Source organism: Pelodiscus sinensis, chromosome 11, assembly GCF_049634645.1.
Source record: "Pelodiscus sinensis isolate JC-2024 chromosome 11, ASM4963464v1, whole genome shotgun sequence".
In the NCBI taxonomy this organism is placed as follows: Eukaryota; Metazoa; Chordata; order Testudines; family Trionychidae; genus Pelodiscus; species Pelodiscus sinensis.
Genome location: NC_134721.1, coordinates 34,151,275 through 34,169,275, shown reverse-complemented (window position 1 = coordinate 34,169,275; position 18,001 = coordinate 34,151,275). Strand labels below are relative to the sequence as shown.

General features: G+C 45.7%; 1 protein-coding gene across 1 annotated transcript; it reads right to left on the bottom strand.

The window, feature by feature from the left end:
* Positions 1-327: 327 nt before the first annotated feature.
* Positions 328-16,903, bottom strand: LOC102460551 (solute carrier family 22 member 6-A-like). Its single transcript, XM_006136594.4, has 10 exons — positions 16,031-16,903; positions 14,520-14,623; positions 13,165-13,319; positions 11,799-11,967; positions 9,211-9,334; positions 8,125-8,240; positions 6,501-6,715; positions 4,879-4,987; positions 2,603-2,806; positions 328-2,328 (listed from the first exon to the last, which is right to left on the bottom strand). The coding sequence occupies exons 1-10, from the start codon at positions 16,430-16,432 to the stop codon at positions 2,244-2,246; spliced, it is 1,683 nt and encodes a 560-aa protein (XP_006136656.2). The 5' UTR covers positions 16,433-16,903; the 3' UTR covers positions 328-2,243.
* Positions 16,904-18,001: the final 1,098 nt, after the last annotated feature.

Here is an 18,001-nt window from a genome sequence, read left to right as displayed (position 1 = left end):
GCTATTTAAAGAGCTGGCAGGGACTTGGGGTTCTGATAAGGCAGTACCTGTAAAAAATGTTATGTTGCTTTCACCGCTGGAGCTTAGTGGGTTAGAGTCTGTATGGCTGTGTCTACACTGGCATAAATTTCCGGAACTGCTTAAAACGGAATACTATTCCGTTTTCAGTTTTTCCGGTATGTGTTTGGGGGTGGAGGATTGGTAGACATGATTCCCAGCTCTGAGGGAAGTGAAATTAGTGAATCAGGGCAGAGGAAGTTGAGAATCAGGACTCCTGGGTTCTCTTTCCTATTTTCAAAATGGAATAAAGGAAATATTTCTATCATGACAGTGTTAGGCTGGAGTTTATTGAGACAGGATGACACTAAGGCCACGACTTAGCAAGATGCAAAGGAGAACTGGACATCTATCTGGATAACAGGAATATCAATAATACAAAGAAGAGATTTCGAAGTCATACAAACCTCATGAGTCAGGCCTTACCCCCCCCCCCCCTCAAAATCTGTGTCTAGTAGAATAGTGCAAAATTTTTCAACTGAAACTGGTTTTGTTTGAAAATGCAGATTTGGTGACACTGCAATGGTTCATGAGTTCATGTTGGTTTTGCTGAATTATTTATTGCGAGGAAGGGAGAAAGTGGTAAATGTTGTTGAAAGTCTAAATGTTTTGATTTTCCAACCTGAAGCAACTTAGTTTGGAAATTTCCTTTAATTGTTGTTTTATAAAAAATACTAAAGTTTTAAAGTAGTTTGGAATCAAAGCAAAATATTTAATTAAAAACAAATTTTTTACATTTTTCTATTTGCTGGAAATTTTGAACAATTTCATTTTCACACAACTCACAGTCAACCAGTGGCACTCTTTGCCAGAGGATGTTGTGAAGGCCAGGTGTTTAACAGGGTTTAAAAAAAGCTAGACTAGATAAATTCATGGAGGCTAGGTCCATAAATGGCTATTAGCCAGGATAGGCAGGAATGGTGTCCCTAGCCTATGTCAGAAGTTGGAAATGGGTGACAGGAGATGGATCACTAGATGATTACCTGCTCTGTTCATTCTCTCTGGGGTATCTGTCATTGGCCACTATTGGAAGACAGGACACTGGGCTAGATAAACCTTTGGTCTGACCCACTATGGTCAATCTTACGTTCTTACATTATGTTATGTTCTTATTTGCAGCCAAAATGGATTTTTCTAAACCAAGGAAAAAACCATTATTTGCCCAACTTTAGTGACTGTTCAAGATCAGGATGTGACTTGATAATGGAGAGGTTCTCTCATATCTGCCCACTGCAGGGTAGTGATTAGGGAGGTAATAGTGTAGTCAATTAACTGATTAAACGATAAGCAAAAGCTCATAGGTCAATACTATAGACTACATGCATTTCCCCCCACCCCTTGCCAGTAAATTGTTTAGCACGCTGGTGAGCAGCCCAGCTCAGTCCTGGCTTGCACTGGGTCCTGAACCTACCCCCGCTGTGGCCCTGTATTTAAAGAGTATTAGGAGGCAGGCAGGCAGCCCAGCTCAGTTTCAGCTCATGCTGGGTCCAGGAGCTCACACCCCTCCCCATCAGACATGGGCTGCCCAGGGACTATAGAATAGTCGACTAACCAATAAGAATTCATGAGGTTAATGGACTATTCAGTTAACCAATATTTAATATCCCTAGTTGTTTTCTTCTTCTTAAACCCTTGTACTCTGAGTGGAGCATAGTAGGGATGTAAAATCCTGGTTAATCTGTTAACCGGTTAAATGTTAGGTTCACCTAATGGAAATGGCCCTGGAAGTATTTGCTGAATTGTTGGGTACCATGTGTTGGATCCCAAGTGCTACTCCATGTTTTGGACCTCATGGCAGAGCCACCTAGAGCAATTGATTCATGTCTCCCACTTTGCACACCAGCAGGTCCCAATTCCTGCTGTTTTTTGGGGGGGGGGTCAATATGCTGTTTGAAGAGGTTAATTCGCTGCATTAAGTGCAAGTTGAACCCCTACAGAGTTATCACTGATGCCTGCACACTTCTGGTGTGATTAAAACAGTAAAACAGACAGGGGAGAATCTTCAAAAGTGCCTAAGCCCCCATTTTCAAAAGTGATTTGGAGCCACATTTTCAAATGTGAGGTAGGTGAGGCACTTAACTCTCATGAAGTGGCTAAGTCACTGCTGAAAATGGAATATAGGCTCCTAAAGCACTTTTGGAAAAAATTACCCATTGCCCTACAATGGTTGCTAATTTTTTCTTTCCTTAACTGGCTTCCTTGGCTGGGTCTGGCATGGTGGATTTCAGAAGGATCTTCATTTGTTGTTCCTCATCTCTCAGATGCTTGGATCTTAATAAAAAAGAATCAATAAATATTAACACTTAGACAAGTATCAAGAGTTGTATTTGGCTTAAAACATGCTAATGGGGCAAGATCCCACCCGGTGTAAATTATCCATAGCCACATCAGAATCAATGGGGTCAGATATCTATCTGTCTGTCTATCATCGCTTGAGCTCCCTCACTCTCTTGCTCTCAGTGGATCCTTGTCTGTATCATAAAGCACGCCCCTCTCAACTAATGCATCATGGCCACTGTTCCTGCCTTTCATTGATTCTACTCACTGTCTCTCCACTTCTTCTATAGTCTCAGGCAATGGCACATTGAGTGTCTCTGGCAGGAAGGCAGCTGTGATGCCGGAGATGATTGGGGCACCCCCATAAATGATGAGTGGCAGGGAGGGCATGTAATCCTCTAACATCTTCGCCAATGGGGCAGTCATGCTGCCCAGACGTGCCATAGTGTTGGTCAAGCCCATGCCGGTCTGTCTGTGAATTTGAAAACATTAGAAGATTTTCTCGGCGTTGCTCAGGTCCTTAACTCAAGTAAGTTTTGTTTTTCTTCATTTAAATCATTGCTTTGGGGTGGGAATGACGAAGGGTGGGCAACCCCAGGCCTCTCTCACTGCAGCAGTTTGGGGCCAGGTGAGAAGCGCCTGTCCATGGCCACTGCAGCTGCAGTGAGCACAGCTGGGGGAGGGCGCATGTCCCCTGGGTGGGGGACAGAAAGACACACAGACACACAAACAAACACTCTGAGATACATAGTAGATAGCTGTCCCTTTCTTCACCCCAGCTGCCTGTTGGCCCAATGGGGTGATAGCTGTCCTGATCCTCATCTTGGCCCTTTGATGCCCCCCCTGTGGTCATTCTGCAGTATAATGCCCACCTACCACACCCCTCCCTTTCCATTTTCTGAGAAACAATCAAATTCCAGGCACACCCCATTGCCCTGGCACAATCAAACCCTGACCTTCTCTAAAGTTATGGTAAGAGGAAGCTGCACATCAAATGTGGTGAGCCTAGCTCTTACCATTTAGGAGTACTTGAACAAACAGACTCACTGACAGCCAGACAGAAAGACAGATGCAGATACTAAAATATATAGTAAAGAAGATAACAAACAGAGCTATTAGCTTAAGCCACAGAGTTGAGATGAATCTGGGTTAAGGAGTTCACACGCAATAAGCTGAGTAGTAACGGTCAGTCAAACCCTGTGGACTCAGAGGCTATGTCTAAACTACATTCCTCTTCTGAAAGAGGAATGTAAATGAGCCAATTGAAAATTCAAATGAAGTGCGGATTTACAAATCTCGCGCTTCATTTACATACTCGCGGGAGAGTGCCTTTTCATACTCATTTTTTCAGGAGTACGGGTTCTTTCGAAAAAGGGTTGTTTTTTTTTTAAAGAACCTCATCTAGACTGTGGTTTCTTTTTCGAAAAAGGGCTCTCCCGTGATTATGCAAATGAAGCGTGAGATTTATAAATCCATGCTTCATTTGAATTTTCAATTGGCCTCATTTACCTTCCTCTTTTGGAAGAGGAATGTAGTTTGGATGTGCCCATAGTGACTAGGGAGACAGGATACCAGGGGTCTTTTCCCTGCTCTGCCACTGACCCTTTGTATGACCTTGGGCAACTCCCTTCCTCCTCTGCATTAATCTCTTTCCCCTATCACCCTCAATCTGCCTTGTCTACTGTGATTGTGAAGCACAGAGACTGCTGTCACTGTGTTTGGCCAGCACCTGGTACAATGGGGACCCTGATCCAAGTCAGAGTTTGTGCAGCACCTGGCACCATGGGGACAAATGAGACATTTACTGGGGGTAGTTGACCCCACAAGTGCAGAGTTTCTTGCAGCTGGGACTAGGCTAGCTAGATCTTTGAGCTGATGCAGCAGTTCTTAGTTCGCAGAAGGGCAATTTTGTGTGGCAAGACTGAGATGCCTCAGAGGGCTCTCCCTTTTCAGGTGGCACATCCTCAGCAATTGTGGAGAGTCAGGCCCACTTTGGGATCCTGACGTGGGCATCCCCTAACATCACTAGGAGAGCTGGTCAGGAAAGGGGTTTCCTGTCCCATGATCATTTCTGAGATTTCAAACATTCTTGTCATTCCCAATCAGGATGAACTATTGACATTTCAAATATCACTGTGAATTCACCAATATAAAACCCCTTTGGTTTGGGTCCATCCCATGTCTTCATTTCAATTTCAACCCTTGTGATGTGTCAGTACAAGCATCGTTGTCTTTTATTGACTAGAGCTAGCTGACACAGTCCAAAATGCACAGCTGTTTCCACCTGGGAAAATGGGCTTTTTCATTTGGAAATGTAATTTCCACCCTGTTTCCCCCCACACACACCCCACAATTATTTTCCAAGCAGCCCCTTCCTATGAAAAGCTTTGTCTTTGATGAAACAGCCTTTTCCAAAAGAAAAATACATTGTGATGAAAAATTCCTGACCAATTTTAATCACTAGCCCCTTGGCCCTGGTCCTTTTTTGTTCTGCTGGGCTGTAGGGGAAGTTGGAGCTGCACTGTTTGAGTTTTTGCCACATACCTAACCACTGTGGGGTACAGCTCACTTGTGTAGAGGTAGACACAGTTGAAGGAGGCAGCAAGACAGCCTTTTCCAAAGACAGCCAGAACCGTACGTACGGTCTTCAGATCTTGGGAGAAGCACACAGTGGAGGAGGGTTAAGCATGCGAAAAAAAGCTGAAAAGCTCAGGGAACCAATGGGATGTATCCCCCGCATCATCTGTAGTTCCACTAGTGCCAGCGAGACCAGATTCCCAGCTGGTGAAAATTGACTGTGACTCCATTGGTGTCAATGGAGTCAAATCCCCAGCTGCTCCATGAAAGCCAAAAGGGGCAAGAAATCAATGGAGCTGAGCTAATTTACAGGATCTGTGCCTCAGTTTGCCACCTAGAAATGATCTTCCTTTCTGCATTGTGCCTATTTAGATGGTGAGCTCTGTGTGGAAGGGCCTCTCTCTCACTTCAGGTGTGTGCACTGCTCAGCACCAGGGTCCCTGATCTCATTATTAGTACAGTGCTAAGCCTGATCTTCCTTAGAGTCTGTGCAGCGACTCGCCCCGTGATCAAATACTAATAACCTTCCAGCCAGCTTTGTGAAACTGTGTCTGTCACACTTCACAGACAGCAAGAGGAGCATCCATTTTGCAACCATCTTGCAACAGACCAGCCCTGCTCAGGCTGAATGTGTGTCTCAGCTTGCTTCATGGGGCAGTGCCATGGCTACTGGAGTCATAAACATATGCCAGCTGCTTCTATCCTTGGCAGCAGCAGGCGATTCTGCAACCATAGTACACAGCTGTGGCCTTATCGGTGGCCTTGAGTCCTTTAGCTCTTACAGATTAGCCAACTTTGGAAGCCCTGGGGGCCACAATGATACCCACAGCACATGCTAAGGGCCACAATGTAAGTTGCAAATATATATATGCAAATAGTTTCTTTCACGCAGCGCTTCCAGCACTTCCTCCCTGGGAGCTAGAAACACCGACACCCTGTACCTATCTGTTCCAGCCAGCCTGTTCACTTGTGTCTTTCAGTACTCACCCCACCTGGGAGATGCCTTGCTGTTGTGGAATGTGTTCCCAGTGGAGGGCATGTTCAAAGGATCCCACCTGTGGACTGCATATTGAGCCCCACATAAACCCAAACCACACCGTGGGCTGCAAACAAACGGGCCACAGGCCGCATGTGGTCCTCGGGCCACATGTTGAGTAGCACTGGATTCGTTCTTCTCCCTCCCCTGCTGCCGACTATGGCTAGGTCTAGACTACAGGTTTCTGTCAGAAAAAGCTATGCAAAATGCGCTCCATGTTTTGCATAGCTTTTTCCAATTCTTTTGTCAGAAGAGGCTTTTCCAACATTTGGCCCGTCTAGACTGGGCCAAATGTCGGAAAAAAACCCTCTTTCAGAAGCCCCCTTCTTCCTCATGGAAGGAAGAATACAGGGGTTTCCGAAAAAGCGCATTTGCACATCCGCAAAAAAAAAAAGCGGACATGCAAACGCGTTCTCTGGATGTGGCAGGTATCCTGGAACCCCCCCTGCAGTGTAGACATAGCCTTTGTCAGCTAGGCTTTGGACCTTTGACATGACAAAGGATTGAATGCCTCTGTATCAACCTCTGAAAATCCAGGACACCATGTAATCACCTTGTGGGACAAAGATGTTGGCTATGATAGAGAGTCCAGCCAGGATGAGGACACAGGCCTGTGTGAACCGGCGTCCGATGAAACTAATTGTGAGAACCGAGATGAACTTTGCTGGGAAATCGACAGCTCCGAAGACCAGCTGGATCAAGAAGATATTGACACCAAAATTCTGCAGGTCCATGGCCAACCCATAATAGGCAAAGCTAGTGGAGAACCTGGGATGAATCAGACAGAGATTGATGCACAGAGGGTCCTTACCACTGAGTTTATTACAAGCATGTTCCTGTTTAGAATTGTGTTTAGTGGTTGGAGTCAGGACTCATGAGTTCTCTTTGCTGCTTTGGGTGGCAGTGTAGACTAGTAGGTGGACTGCACTGGGTCCTGTTCATAACTGTGGGAAGAGATTATATTCTCATGAGTTAGACTGGTAAGCAGCTAGGAGCCAGGACTGTGGGGGGCTCTATTCCCAGTTTTGGAGAAGTGTGGCCTACTGGTTAGAGCAAGAGGGAACTTTGTTGTTTATAGTTCTCAGAGACGAGTGGGGTCTAAAGCTGGCACAGGACAAACTAGGAGCCAAGAACACCTGAGTTCTTTCTCCGGCTCTGCATGTGGAATGTGTCCTAATACTAGAAATAGGAGTTTCTGAAGCCAGGATTCTGCATCTGGGTAGAAGCACCTCATGATGGTTTTCCCTTGCTGTCTCCCAGATGGGATTTACCAAAAACTCACTAAAACGTACTGAGCTGTGACCCAGCACAATGTTGGCCTAGGGGATAGTCAATCAAGGTGAAATTGACTGTTATACTGAAAGCCTGAGCTGTCACTGACATGACATGGGATGACGCAGCGCATCTGTCAGCCTTCGTAGAGCTGAGCAAAATTTTTCATCTAAAACTTTTTTCAGTGCAAAATGCAGATGCAACAACATCAAAACACTCACGCAAAAACCCTTTGCTGAAGAGTTCTTCTGCAAAAACTCTTCCAGAAGAGAGCGTCTACAGTGGCATGTGCTTTTCCGCAAGAGATGTGCTTTTGCGCAAGAGCATCCATGCCAGTATAGATGCTCTCTTGCGCAAGAAAACTCTGATGGCCATTTTAGCCATCGGGCTTTCTTGCGGAAGAAATTCATGTTGCCTGTCTACACTGGCCTCTTGCGCAAGGGGCTTATTCCTGAGCGGGAGCATCAGTTCAGGCGCAAGAAGCCCTGATTTCATACATTAGAACGTCAGTTTACTTGCGCAAGAACACGTGGCCAGTGTAGACAGGCAGCAAGTTTTTGCGCAAGAGCGGTCACTTTGGCGCAAGATCGCATCAGTGTAGACACAGCCAAGGAGTTCATGTCCCTTTTGCTGAATTGTTTGCGTTTAAGAAAATAAATAATCCCAAATAAAAAATAAAAATGTTTTGATTTTCATCTCAAAATGTTCTTTGCTTTTATTTTAAAAACATCTTAAAATATTTGAAATCAAAGCATTGGGTTTCATCTGATTTTTTCCAATTTTTTGATTAGCCAAATATTAAGAAAAGTAGTTTCCTGTTCAACTCAAAATATTTTTTTTGCTGATTTTTTCATTCATACCATTGTCTCAGCTTCCTCTTTATGGGATCATATGAGCCGACTCACCATACAAAGCAGAGGCAACAGGAGATCCGGCGCATGACAGGGGTCCTCACCAGGTCAATGAAGGTATAACTGCTCTTTGAAGAGGCTATTTCCTTCTGCATGTTGGATATCAAGGCCTGGAGAGAGAACAGAGGTCTGGGTAACAGAGTATGGGGCCTCCATGGTCAGGGAAAAGCTTGGAAACAGAGCTGGGTTATGAGAGGCGATGAGATTCTGGATCATCCAGTGATGACAAAATTCTTGTCTTGGAACAGGCCTCAGACAAAAAAATGTGTACATCTAGGAATGGATGGATGGATAGGTATGTATGTAGGTAGATGAGTGTGCAGGAGGGTGGATGGATACAGTGGTGTGTGTGGACCAGTGTTTCTCAACCTTTTTTCATAAAGTACCCCTTTAAAAAATTATAAGTACCCCCTTTTTCAAAAAAAAAGTAAGTACCCCCAGTACCTACAGTTTTCAGACACACCGCTCTTTTCTTCTATTGTAACACATTTGTTTAAACAACTTAATTGTAGCCGGGCGGGCAATGAAATTTTGGTGTATAAAAAGTACAAAAACAATAAAGTGCTGTAAAACTTAAGACAAAAATTCAGTTTTCTCCAAGTTTCAGTTATGTTGACGTACCCTACAGACTTCTCTCAAGCTCCCCAAAGGTACTTGTATCACTGGTTGAGAAACACTGATATAGACTGCATGGGGATTAATAGAAAAATTACATATATGACTGTACATTTATAAAAATATAGGTGTTTGTCTAGAGATGGATAGATAGATAGATGGCTGGATAGATGGTTGTGTGTGTACAGTTATAGGTAGATAGACTGAAAGAAGATACAATGAGATTCCATATGTACAAAGTATGGTGAAATTGACTGTTATACCGAAAGCCTGAGCTGTCACTGACATGACATGGTGAAAATATTGCTCAGGGAATATTACAGCTGGGTGCACTGCTGGTGTACATCTGTGGAGCCCTCATACTATGAGCTCAGCTACACTAAATTATACTTGCTTCTCTCATGTGCCTCTCTGGGCTGCTGGAGTTGGTGGGTGCTCTCAACTTTTCTTGAGATCCAGTCTTACCTCTGTGTTGAATTTGTCTCCTTCTTCCTTCTTCCCATTTATCCTGGCCACTCTCTTGAGCTGCTGAGCTGCATGGTCATGTCTGCCAGTCATCACCAGCCAGCGGGCAGACTCTGCAAACCACCTGGGAAACAGAAGAGATGAAAACACACCTGCCTGGATCTCCTTGTACTGGGATCTGCCCCAGCGGTGCATGGTGCAGTGCCCAAAGCTGGTGCTGGCGTTGCAGGACACAACCAGTGACAGAGGCAGCAGTGGGCATGTGGAATAGCCTCCATGGAACCTGCATCAATGGAACCTTCCCCTGCTGCCTGGTGTTACTGCAACCTCCATTCCCACCAGGAGACAGTGCAGTGGCTGCAGGCGGTACTGCACTCGGTAGTGCACCAGGAAGGAAGAATAGGGTGATATGGCCAAAACCTGGCTTCCATTCCTTGCTCCCCTGCTGACTTCCTATGCCACTGTTGCAAGACATGTCTCGGAGTATGTCTACACTACACAGCTTTTAGCGACAAGGCTCTGTCAACACAGCACTATTGCTAAAAATCGGAATGTGTGAACGCTGTTTGTCAGCTCCTTTGTCAGCAAAATACTTTTACCCCCAATGAGGGGTTCATTTTGTGGATAGGTGAGTGGTCCTGTAGCCAAAGCAGCGTTCACACTTTCACTTGCCACCACTAAACTTTCTCATTAATGCGGGGTTTTTTGAGTCCCCGTGAATGACTAAAGTTTGGTCGATCAAGTGCAAGGGTAGATAAAGCCTTAGTCTATCTCTGTCTGAAATGGCTCATCTGTATTACAAGATAATAGCTCTGCTCTCTACCACAGAAAGTTGTTGTGATTACAGCTGGTTGGCATTTTTTAGTGAAATATTTTTCCACTGAAAAATGCTGATTTGTCTGAACTGAAACGGACTACAGGAAAAGGTTGGTTGCCATGAATCTCTCAATTTTTTAAAAAAATGGAAAAAGCTTCAAAATTTGACTTTTGTCAAAATTAAAATTTTCAACCATTTTGGTTCATTTTTCTTCATTTAAGGGTAAAAAATAAATTAAAAAGCTTCAGATCAAAAATAAAAGTTTCAAAATTATCAAAAGGAAACATTTTGTTTGACCGAACCTGAATATTTTTTCACATTATCAATTGACAAAAGTTTTCCTACTTTAGACTTTTGGCCAGATTCAGGATGGGAAATATTTTCAAAGCTTCAAGAACTGCTATGGTTTTTGCCATCCCATTCTTGCTGTGAGCATAAATATATTAAACATTGTGCTGTGCCTAGGTGCTGTGATGATGGGTGCCAGATGAGTATTTAAGATAGATAAACCCCTCACATTAACCTAGCATTGATTTTATGGGTGGGGTAAATCCCTGTTTGGTTTCATCTGAAATTTTTCACAATATATTAAAAAAAATTTACAACAGAACAAGAGTGTTCATTTTGTTTCCATTTAGAGAGAGCTTTTTTTATTTCCTCTTGTTTGTTTACTTCATTTTTCCACTGGTAAATGGAGTAAAGTTGAAAAAATAACCCCAAAATATTGAAATGAAATGTTTGTTATATCAAAGAAATTGCTAGAATTAGAAAGAAATGGTCATTTTTCAGCAAAAATTCTGGAAACTAAAATTAAATGTTTCCTTTCTTTGAACATTTTTGAAGGAAACAGAATTTTTTTTGGGGGGGGGAGGAGTCATTTTTCATGGAAAACAAATTAAAAACATCAAATCATCAACTTTCTTTATTCTTAGTCTCGCCACTTCTCTAGTTTGCTGAAACAATTCCAGGTATGATACTCCATAGTTTTCATAGCTCTCTGTTCATTATTATTTATTATTTGTATTGCTCTAATGCCCAGAAGGCCCAGTCATGGGGCAAGACCTTCATTGTGCCAGATGCTGAACAAAAAGACAGTCACAGCCCCAAACCGTTTAGAATCTAAGGACAAAACAAGCTTACAGACAGATAAAAGAGCACAAGGAAACTGCAAGACAGTATCAGCAGCAGCCTAACCAACGTCGGGTTTTTTGTAAGCCTCGCCACAAAGCAGAGTTTGAAGGGTTTGAGGAGGGTCAATGAGATGATGTTGACAGGGGAACTCCACCCAGGGGGCAGCATGGGTGAAAGCGCAAAAGGTGCTTGTTTCAAAATGTAGCAAGTGTGCAGTGGAGGCAGGCATCACAGGCCAGTTGGAGTTGGGAATCACTAGCCCTGTGCTAGTGGCGGACAAATGAGATGCTTACGCTGCCATTGGCCATGAACAGCTTTGAATGTGAAGGTGAGTACTTTGTGTATGGTGCAATGAAGATGGGGAGCCATTGGAAGGCTGCAAAGAGGGGTGACCTGAGCAAAGCCACGGGAGAGGGAAATGATCTTTGCGGGAGTGTTTTGAATGGATGTGAGTGGAGCAAGACTTCATTTGCCAAGGCTGGAGAAGAGCATGTTGCAACTACCGAGGAGCAAGCTTCTGAGAATCAGGATACTCAATCTGTTTATTCTACTTGCTTAACATTTCACTCATTGCTGCATTCAGTGAACAAGGCAGGTTGGAAGGAGACTGATCCGAAAGGATGAGGATGAGCTAACCTACCAGGAGTAGATGAAGAAGATGAAGTAGGGCAAAGACACCACAAGCTGCAGCCATCGCCAACTGGAGATGACGTAAGCCACCCCTACCAGAATGAACTGCCCGGTCGTGTAGCAGTAGCCATACATGGTGCCCACAATGGCCCGGGTGTGGGTGGGTGTCCATTCCACAGCTGGGGAGATACACACAGAAAGGGAAAATAATGTCTCTGTCCTCGGGGTGATGTCCTCCAGTGGTGAGAACAAGTGCAGGTGAAGGCAGCAGGAAGCAGGTACAAACAGTGTACACCTGCCTCGGTGAGGCTGAGATGAAATAGCTCCCCAGAACCTGCATTCCTGTTCCGGCCTCCTTCCCCTGCTAGCTCTGCCCCACTTGCTGGCCATAGGTGGTTCCGCACCCTGCTGGAGCCTCTCCCTCTGCCCTCCCCATGGCAGCAGTTAGTACTGCACCCTCCAGCACCTCCAGCCCTCCCCGTAACAGCAAGCAATGCTGTACCCTCAGGGCTACAGCAGCACCTGTTCCTCAGGGGCAGCAGGATGCACTGTCCTCAGCGTGACTGCAAATACTCCAGAACCTCCCTATGGCAGCAGGTGGTACAGTACCCTGCAGGGCTGCAGCTGCTTTCACGCCCCACAGTGGCGCATATCTGCACCCTGACATGCATCAGCCACAGTACCCAGCTATTATGTAACATGAGTCTGAGTCCCACTAGCTTCTCATACCCGGCTGACCCTCCAGTCCCTGGAGGACAAGTACATTCTGTATAGGGAAGGGACTTTTTAGTAATGAGGAGGGAGTTCGTAGCTCCCAGCTGATGCTCATGACTCGTGCCGGTTATGTGAAAGAGGCATTGTGGCATCTGTTATTGAACAATGGCACCCTACTCCACTGAGCATCCATCCCATTTTGGGGGGACCTGTATGCTATTGGAAACTGCCCTGTTTTGTAAAGGACATATTGTGGCATCTCTGTTATGGGATCATGTGGGGGGGGGGGGATTGTTCTAGGGAACTCAGTTCTCATTTAGGTACCACTTTTTCAGAAGTGAGGCCAGGGCCAGATTTTGAGGTGAACAATACCCATTTAAGCACCTAAATAACATGCTCAGGCCCTTATCGATTGTAGCAAATCCATGTGCCACTGTGAGCTGCTGAGTGCCGTGGGAAATCCAGGGTGGACTTTTTGGAAAATCTAACTCCCGGTTTTGAGTGCTGAGATCTTGGCCATGCCACCCATGCTGTGTGTGCTTCTGGCCTCCCTGTGATCCCTCCACAGACTCATTTATCAGCTGCTGGACCAAGGCACCTCCTTCCATCCCCAGTAGCCAGCTTGTCTTGTGTCTGGAGTGGCAGGCGCTGGACACACTTACATAGACAGACACCGTTCATCACGATGCCCGAGAAGGCCATTCCAGTCAGGAAGCGGAAGATGCAGTAGGCAGTGAAGCTGGGTGAGAAGGCAGAGCACGTGCCCGTGACGGCCATCTGCAAGTAGCACCAGATCAAGAGAGATCTGCGTCCAAACCTGAGCCCGAAAGAACCAAGAGAACAGGTGAGGGAAACCCAGGAGACTGAGAAAAGTGTTTTCAGAGTAGGAGTTAACCCTGGTGCCAGGGACTCTTGGAGCCATTGATGTCTGTGGCTTCCTAGCAAGGGGAATGGGCAAACAGGCAGGAGGTCCCTGCTCTAAAACCAGCTCTGTGGCATGTGACAAAAGGTTACTGATGAAAATACTTCATGACAGTTGTGCTGTGGCTGCGAATGACAAGACCTTCAGGGATGGATGAAGGCAATCTGAGGCCCATCACCTGGCTGGTATTGGACTGTTAGAAAAACATCCAATTTTTATTTTAAAAGCTCCTGGGATGGAGAATTCACCACAGCTCTGGGGCCGTTGTTCAAGTGGGTAATTCCTTTTGCTGTTAAAATTTGCACCTTATTTCCAGTCTGAATTTGTCTAGCTTCACTTTCCATCTAGCCCTTTGTCAGCTGGATGGAAAAGCTGTTACCAGATTTCTGCTCCCCAGGCAGGTACCTATATACAGAGCCCCATCTTCTTTGCAAATGTGAAATAAAACAAAATAAAGCAAAAAACCAAGCCTGCTGTGGCAGCTCCTGGCCTGTGAGGCTCCCTATTCTGAACAGGGGGGCACCTGGTCAAACCTGGGCAGCATTGTGACCCCCTGTGCCAGCTTGCTGCACCCTGACTCAAGAGCTGGGCCCAGCCCCACCTCCTAGACCCTCAGGAGTTACAGCTGCAAGGTGAGTGCAGGGCAGACTTGGGCATGGAAGACTTGTCTCCCCTAGAGCCTCCCAGCACCTGGTGGCAGGGCCCCGTCCCCCTCCAGAACCTGCCAACCCTCAGGGGCAGGATCCAATCCTCCCCTCCCCCACATGGATAAAATGAACAAAATAAAAATCACGAGCAATTCACCAAAAAAATCATAAAAAGAATTTGTGGGGCTCCAACATACAGACTGTGATCAAATGTCTCGCTGTAAGGCACCTTTTCCAAGCCTTTCCTCAGTCTCCTGGCTTTTCTCTAACCCCCCTGCAACCTACCAACAGCCTTGTGGAGTTGTGGATACCAGAACTGATACAGGATTCTGGTATCAGCCGTACCAGTGCCCCGTACAGAGACACCACAACATCTCTCCTCCTGCGCGAGATTCCTGACTCCCCCCAGGACCAGCCTTGCTCAGTTTCACAACGACATCACCCTCACCTGTCTGACAGGCCTCCAAAGATGATGCCTCCCACCAGGATCCCGGCCATGTAGAGGGACTGAGCCATCTGCTTCAGCTGCCGGGAATCACACACGAGGTCCCACTGTCAGGGAAAGAGAAAACAAAGCTTGGCTCCAGGATGAAGACTGGCTGGTGTTTAAGGCCCCAGACTGGGGCTCAAAAGAGTTGGTGCTTTAGGCTGAGGTTTTCAAAACCACAGGCAGCACTTGGCTATCCAGTGCCCATTGCAATCAATTTTAATATATGCAATAAACGTCCAAAGCTACCTACAACTGGTGGGAAATGTCATCTGTAGGGCATCACAACCTCATTCTAGCTGAGCCTCAGTGTCCATTGTCTGCAGAATGAGGGAGGCTCATCCCTCCTTTGTCTACTCAGGCTGTAAATTCTTTGGGTCTCTAGCTCTGTGTCTGTGCAGCACCCAGCACAGGTGGGCCCCAATCTCAGTTGGGGTCTGTGTGTCGCACGGCACAATCTATGAGACCTGTGCAGTGCCTAGAGCAGTGGGGTCCTGATTTGAGCTGGAGCCCATGCAGCGTCTGAGCCATTGGGTCCTCTGTCTTAGCTGGGCTCTGTGCAGTGCCAGGCAGCACAGGACCTCACTCCCAACGTGGGTCTGTGTAGCACCTGGCACAGCTGGTCTCTGAACACAGCTGGGATCTGTGCAGTGCTAGGATCCTTTAGACAGAAATGTAGGATCAAAGAGAAAGATCCTATGTAAGGTGGATGGTTTGGAGTGAAGTGTGTGTTCAAGAGACCTGGATCTTTCCTCCTGGCTCTGACACTGACTTGCTGTGACCTTGGGCAAGTCATGTAGCCTCACCGTGCCTTAGTTTCCCCCAGCTGCGAAATGGGATAGTAAAGATTAGTCACTAGTGTAAAGCCCTTTGAGATCTAGGGGAGAGCAGGGCTAACTCTTAGCATCATTCTTGCTTTCTTTAATGTGAATCAGAGAATTACATCGAATTTAAATGAGAGGACACCAAACGCAAAATAGATGGGCAAATTCCCACCCCAAGCAGTGCTACCACAGCTTCCTTGTGCTTGTGCACTGAAGAAATCCAGGCTCTGTGAAGCGTAAAGGCTGTGACCTGCACACTTTCCTTACCACCTGTGCCAGGGCAGCCACTTGAAATTGCATGGATTGAAGTCGCCAGGAGCCAGAATGTAACTGAGAATGACACATGGCCCTGGATGAAATTCTGCACTGATTTAGGTTCCGTGAAACCAAGCTGATGCCAATGGATGTGCAGGGACTGTAGGTTGATGCAAATTTTAAGATCAGAGACTAGGAAGAGCAGGGTTGATAGATCAAAATTATAACCTCCTGTGCCCATACCACAGTGCTACTTAGTTGCAAAAATCTATGAAACAGGCATGCTTCCAACAACCATATTTTCACTCATCCACCCCCAGCTTCCACCCCATGGGGTCAGCATCCTTTTCCCACTTGGTTACCCACATGGCAGCAGGTCTTGCTCTCACATACCTCTGTAACGATAGAACTGGTGAAAAAGTCCTTCTCGTACACCCACCCATCAGCACAGGGTTCAGTCTCCAATTTGGTTATGTTTGTGACTGTAACGTTGGGATCTAGGAGCTGCCACTGAGTGGTGACAAAACGGTGACACTTCTCTGGCTGCTGGTTGTTGTCGAAGGGGATGGAAACCCTGAGCAGGTCCTTGGCACCGATCATTCCACTGAGGTTGGTGTAAGGAGTGTCGTTGATGTTGATATGGACATGGCAGTGGTGCTCAGAGTCGACCGCGGTGAAATTCTGCAGGAGGTTATGGCTGGCCATCATAAAAACTGGAAGAGCCAGTAAGATAACATAGATGATTTGGAAGCGGCCCATGCCCCCGACGTGGTCTAAGAGCTCAGCAAAACTCATGGTGTTGGGTTGAAAGATTCAGCACTAGCCACCTGGTTAAGCAAAAACGATGGGGCTCAAATATCTGGTGTTACCTGAATAGGATACTTGTAAAAACTAAATGTGCAATCAAAATATCTACACAGAAAGATGTTAATTTGTCTCCGGCTTATATCCTGTTTCACAACTTCAGAGACACCCATAAAGTGCACCACTGCCTAGAAAAAGTCAGCTGTTGGTAAATAGTGTCTGCGGATTCTTAAAGGCGTAGTCTCCCAAGAAGAGGCAGTGAGTTATATTCTTCCTAAATAACAGTGTGTTAGCACGTTGCTTCTCCTTTGTTGCAAAAATTCCCATACAACCATTCTTAGTTTTCTGTCAATTGAGGGAAAATTCCACACTCCCATTCCATGAACTTTGAATACATAAGGGGATGGTTTTGCAAAGCTTAGTTCCACTCTGATCCTTGTAGTTCACCCTCTGAAAAAGCAAGTAGGGTTTATATATCCCTCGAAAGATTATATAAGGCCGTAAGCAGGTCACTTGGTTAAAATTTTACTTTGTTTTGCATGGATTAAGTCAAAAAAGAGAAAGTCTGAATGCCATTTGCTAGATACCATGCCATATTCTTCAAGTACAGAGGTGACAATCACACTAATCCAAGTTGCTAAACGAGTATAATATTTATACTACAGAACTAGAAATAAACTTTAACTAAGAAGGATCCAGGTTTAGCAGTGCTACTAAAAGGTCACATCTGTTCTGAGTCATCACCAGGGCTCGCCGAACCACGGCGAGCCCCGCTCGCCAGCCACACTGTCCGGCGATCTGCGCGTGCGCAGATTGCCCGAACCCAGCTCTTCCGGGTTACAATCTACTCGCCACGAGAGAGTAGATTGTATTTGTCGAGCCCTGGTCATCACTATTCTTCAAAAGCAGCGAGGAGTCCTGTGGACCTTATAGACTAACCGAAGTGTTGGAGCATAAGCTTTCGTGGGTAAAGACCCACTTTGTCAGATGCATGTAGTGGAAATTTCTAGAGGCAGGTATAAATATGCAGGCCAGAATCAGGCTAGAGATGAGGAGGTGGATCCAATCAGGGAGGATGAGGCCCACTTCTAGTAGCTGATCTGGAGGTGTGAATACCAAGAGAGGAGAAGCTGCTTTTGTAGTTAGCAAGCCATTCACACTCTTTGTTTAATCCTGAGTTGATTGTGTCAAACTTGAAGATGAACTGTAGCTCAGCAGTTTCTCTTTGAAGTCTGGTCCTGAAGTTTTTTTGCTGCAGGATGGCCTCCTTTAGATCTGCAATTGTGTGTCCAGGGAGATTGAAGTGTTTCCCTACAGGTTTTTGTATGTTGCCATTCCTAATATCTGATTTGTGTCCATTTATTCTTTTACGTAGGGACTGTCCAGTTTGGCCAATGTATATAGCAGAGGCACATGATGGCATATATTCTTGGCACATGATGGCATATATTACGTTAGTAGATGTGCAGGAGAATGAACCAGTGATGGTATGGCTGATCTGGTTAGGTCAGTTTTCTCCAAGTTTCAGCTGTGTTGACGTACCCCCTAGACTTCTCTCAA

What these genes read in the sequence shown, in the direction of transcription:
- LOC102460551 (XM_006136594.4), bottom strand. Translation starts at nt 16,432, where the DNA reads ATGAGTTTTGCTGAGCTCTTAGACCACGTCGGGGGCATGGGCCGCTTC. An exon ending in GAGACAAATTCAACACAGAG is followed by an intron (nt 8,241 to 9,210) that starts GTAAGACTGGAT and finishes TTCTCTCTCCAG; the next exon opens with GCCTTGATATCCAACATGCA. An exon ending in TGTTGCCTCTGCTTTGTATG is followed by an intron (nt 6,716 to 8,124) that starts GTGAGTCGGCTC and finishes GATTCATCCCAG; the next exon opens with GTTCTCCACTAGCTTTGCCT.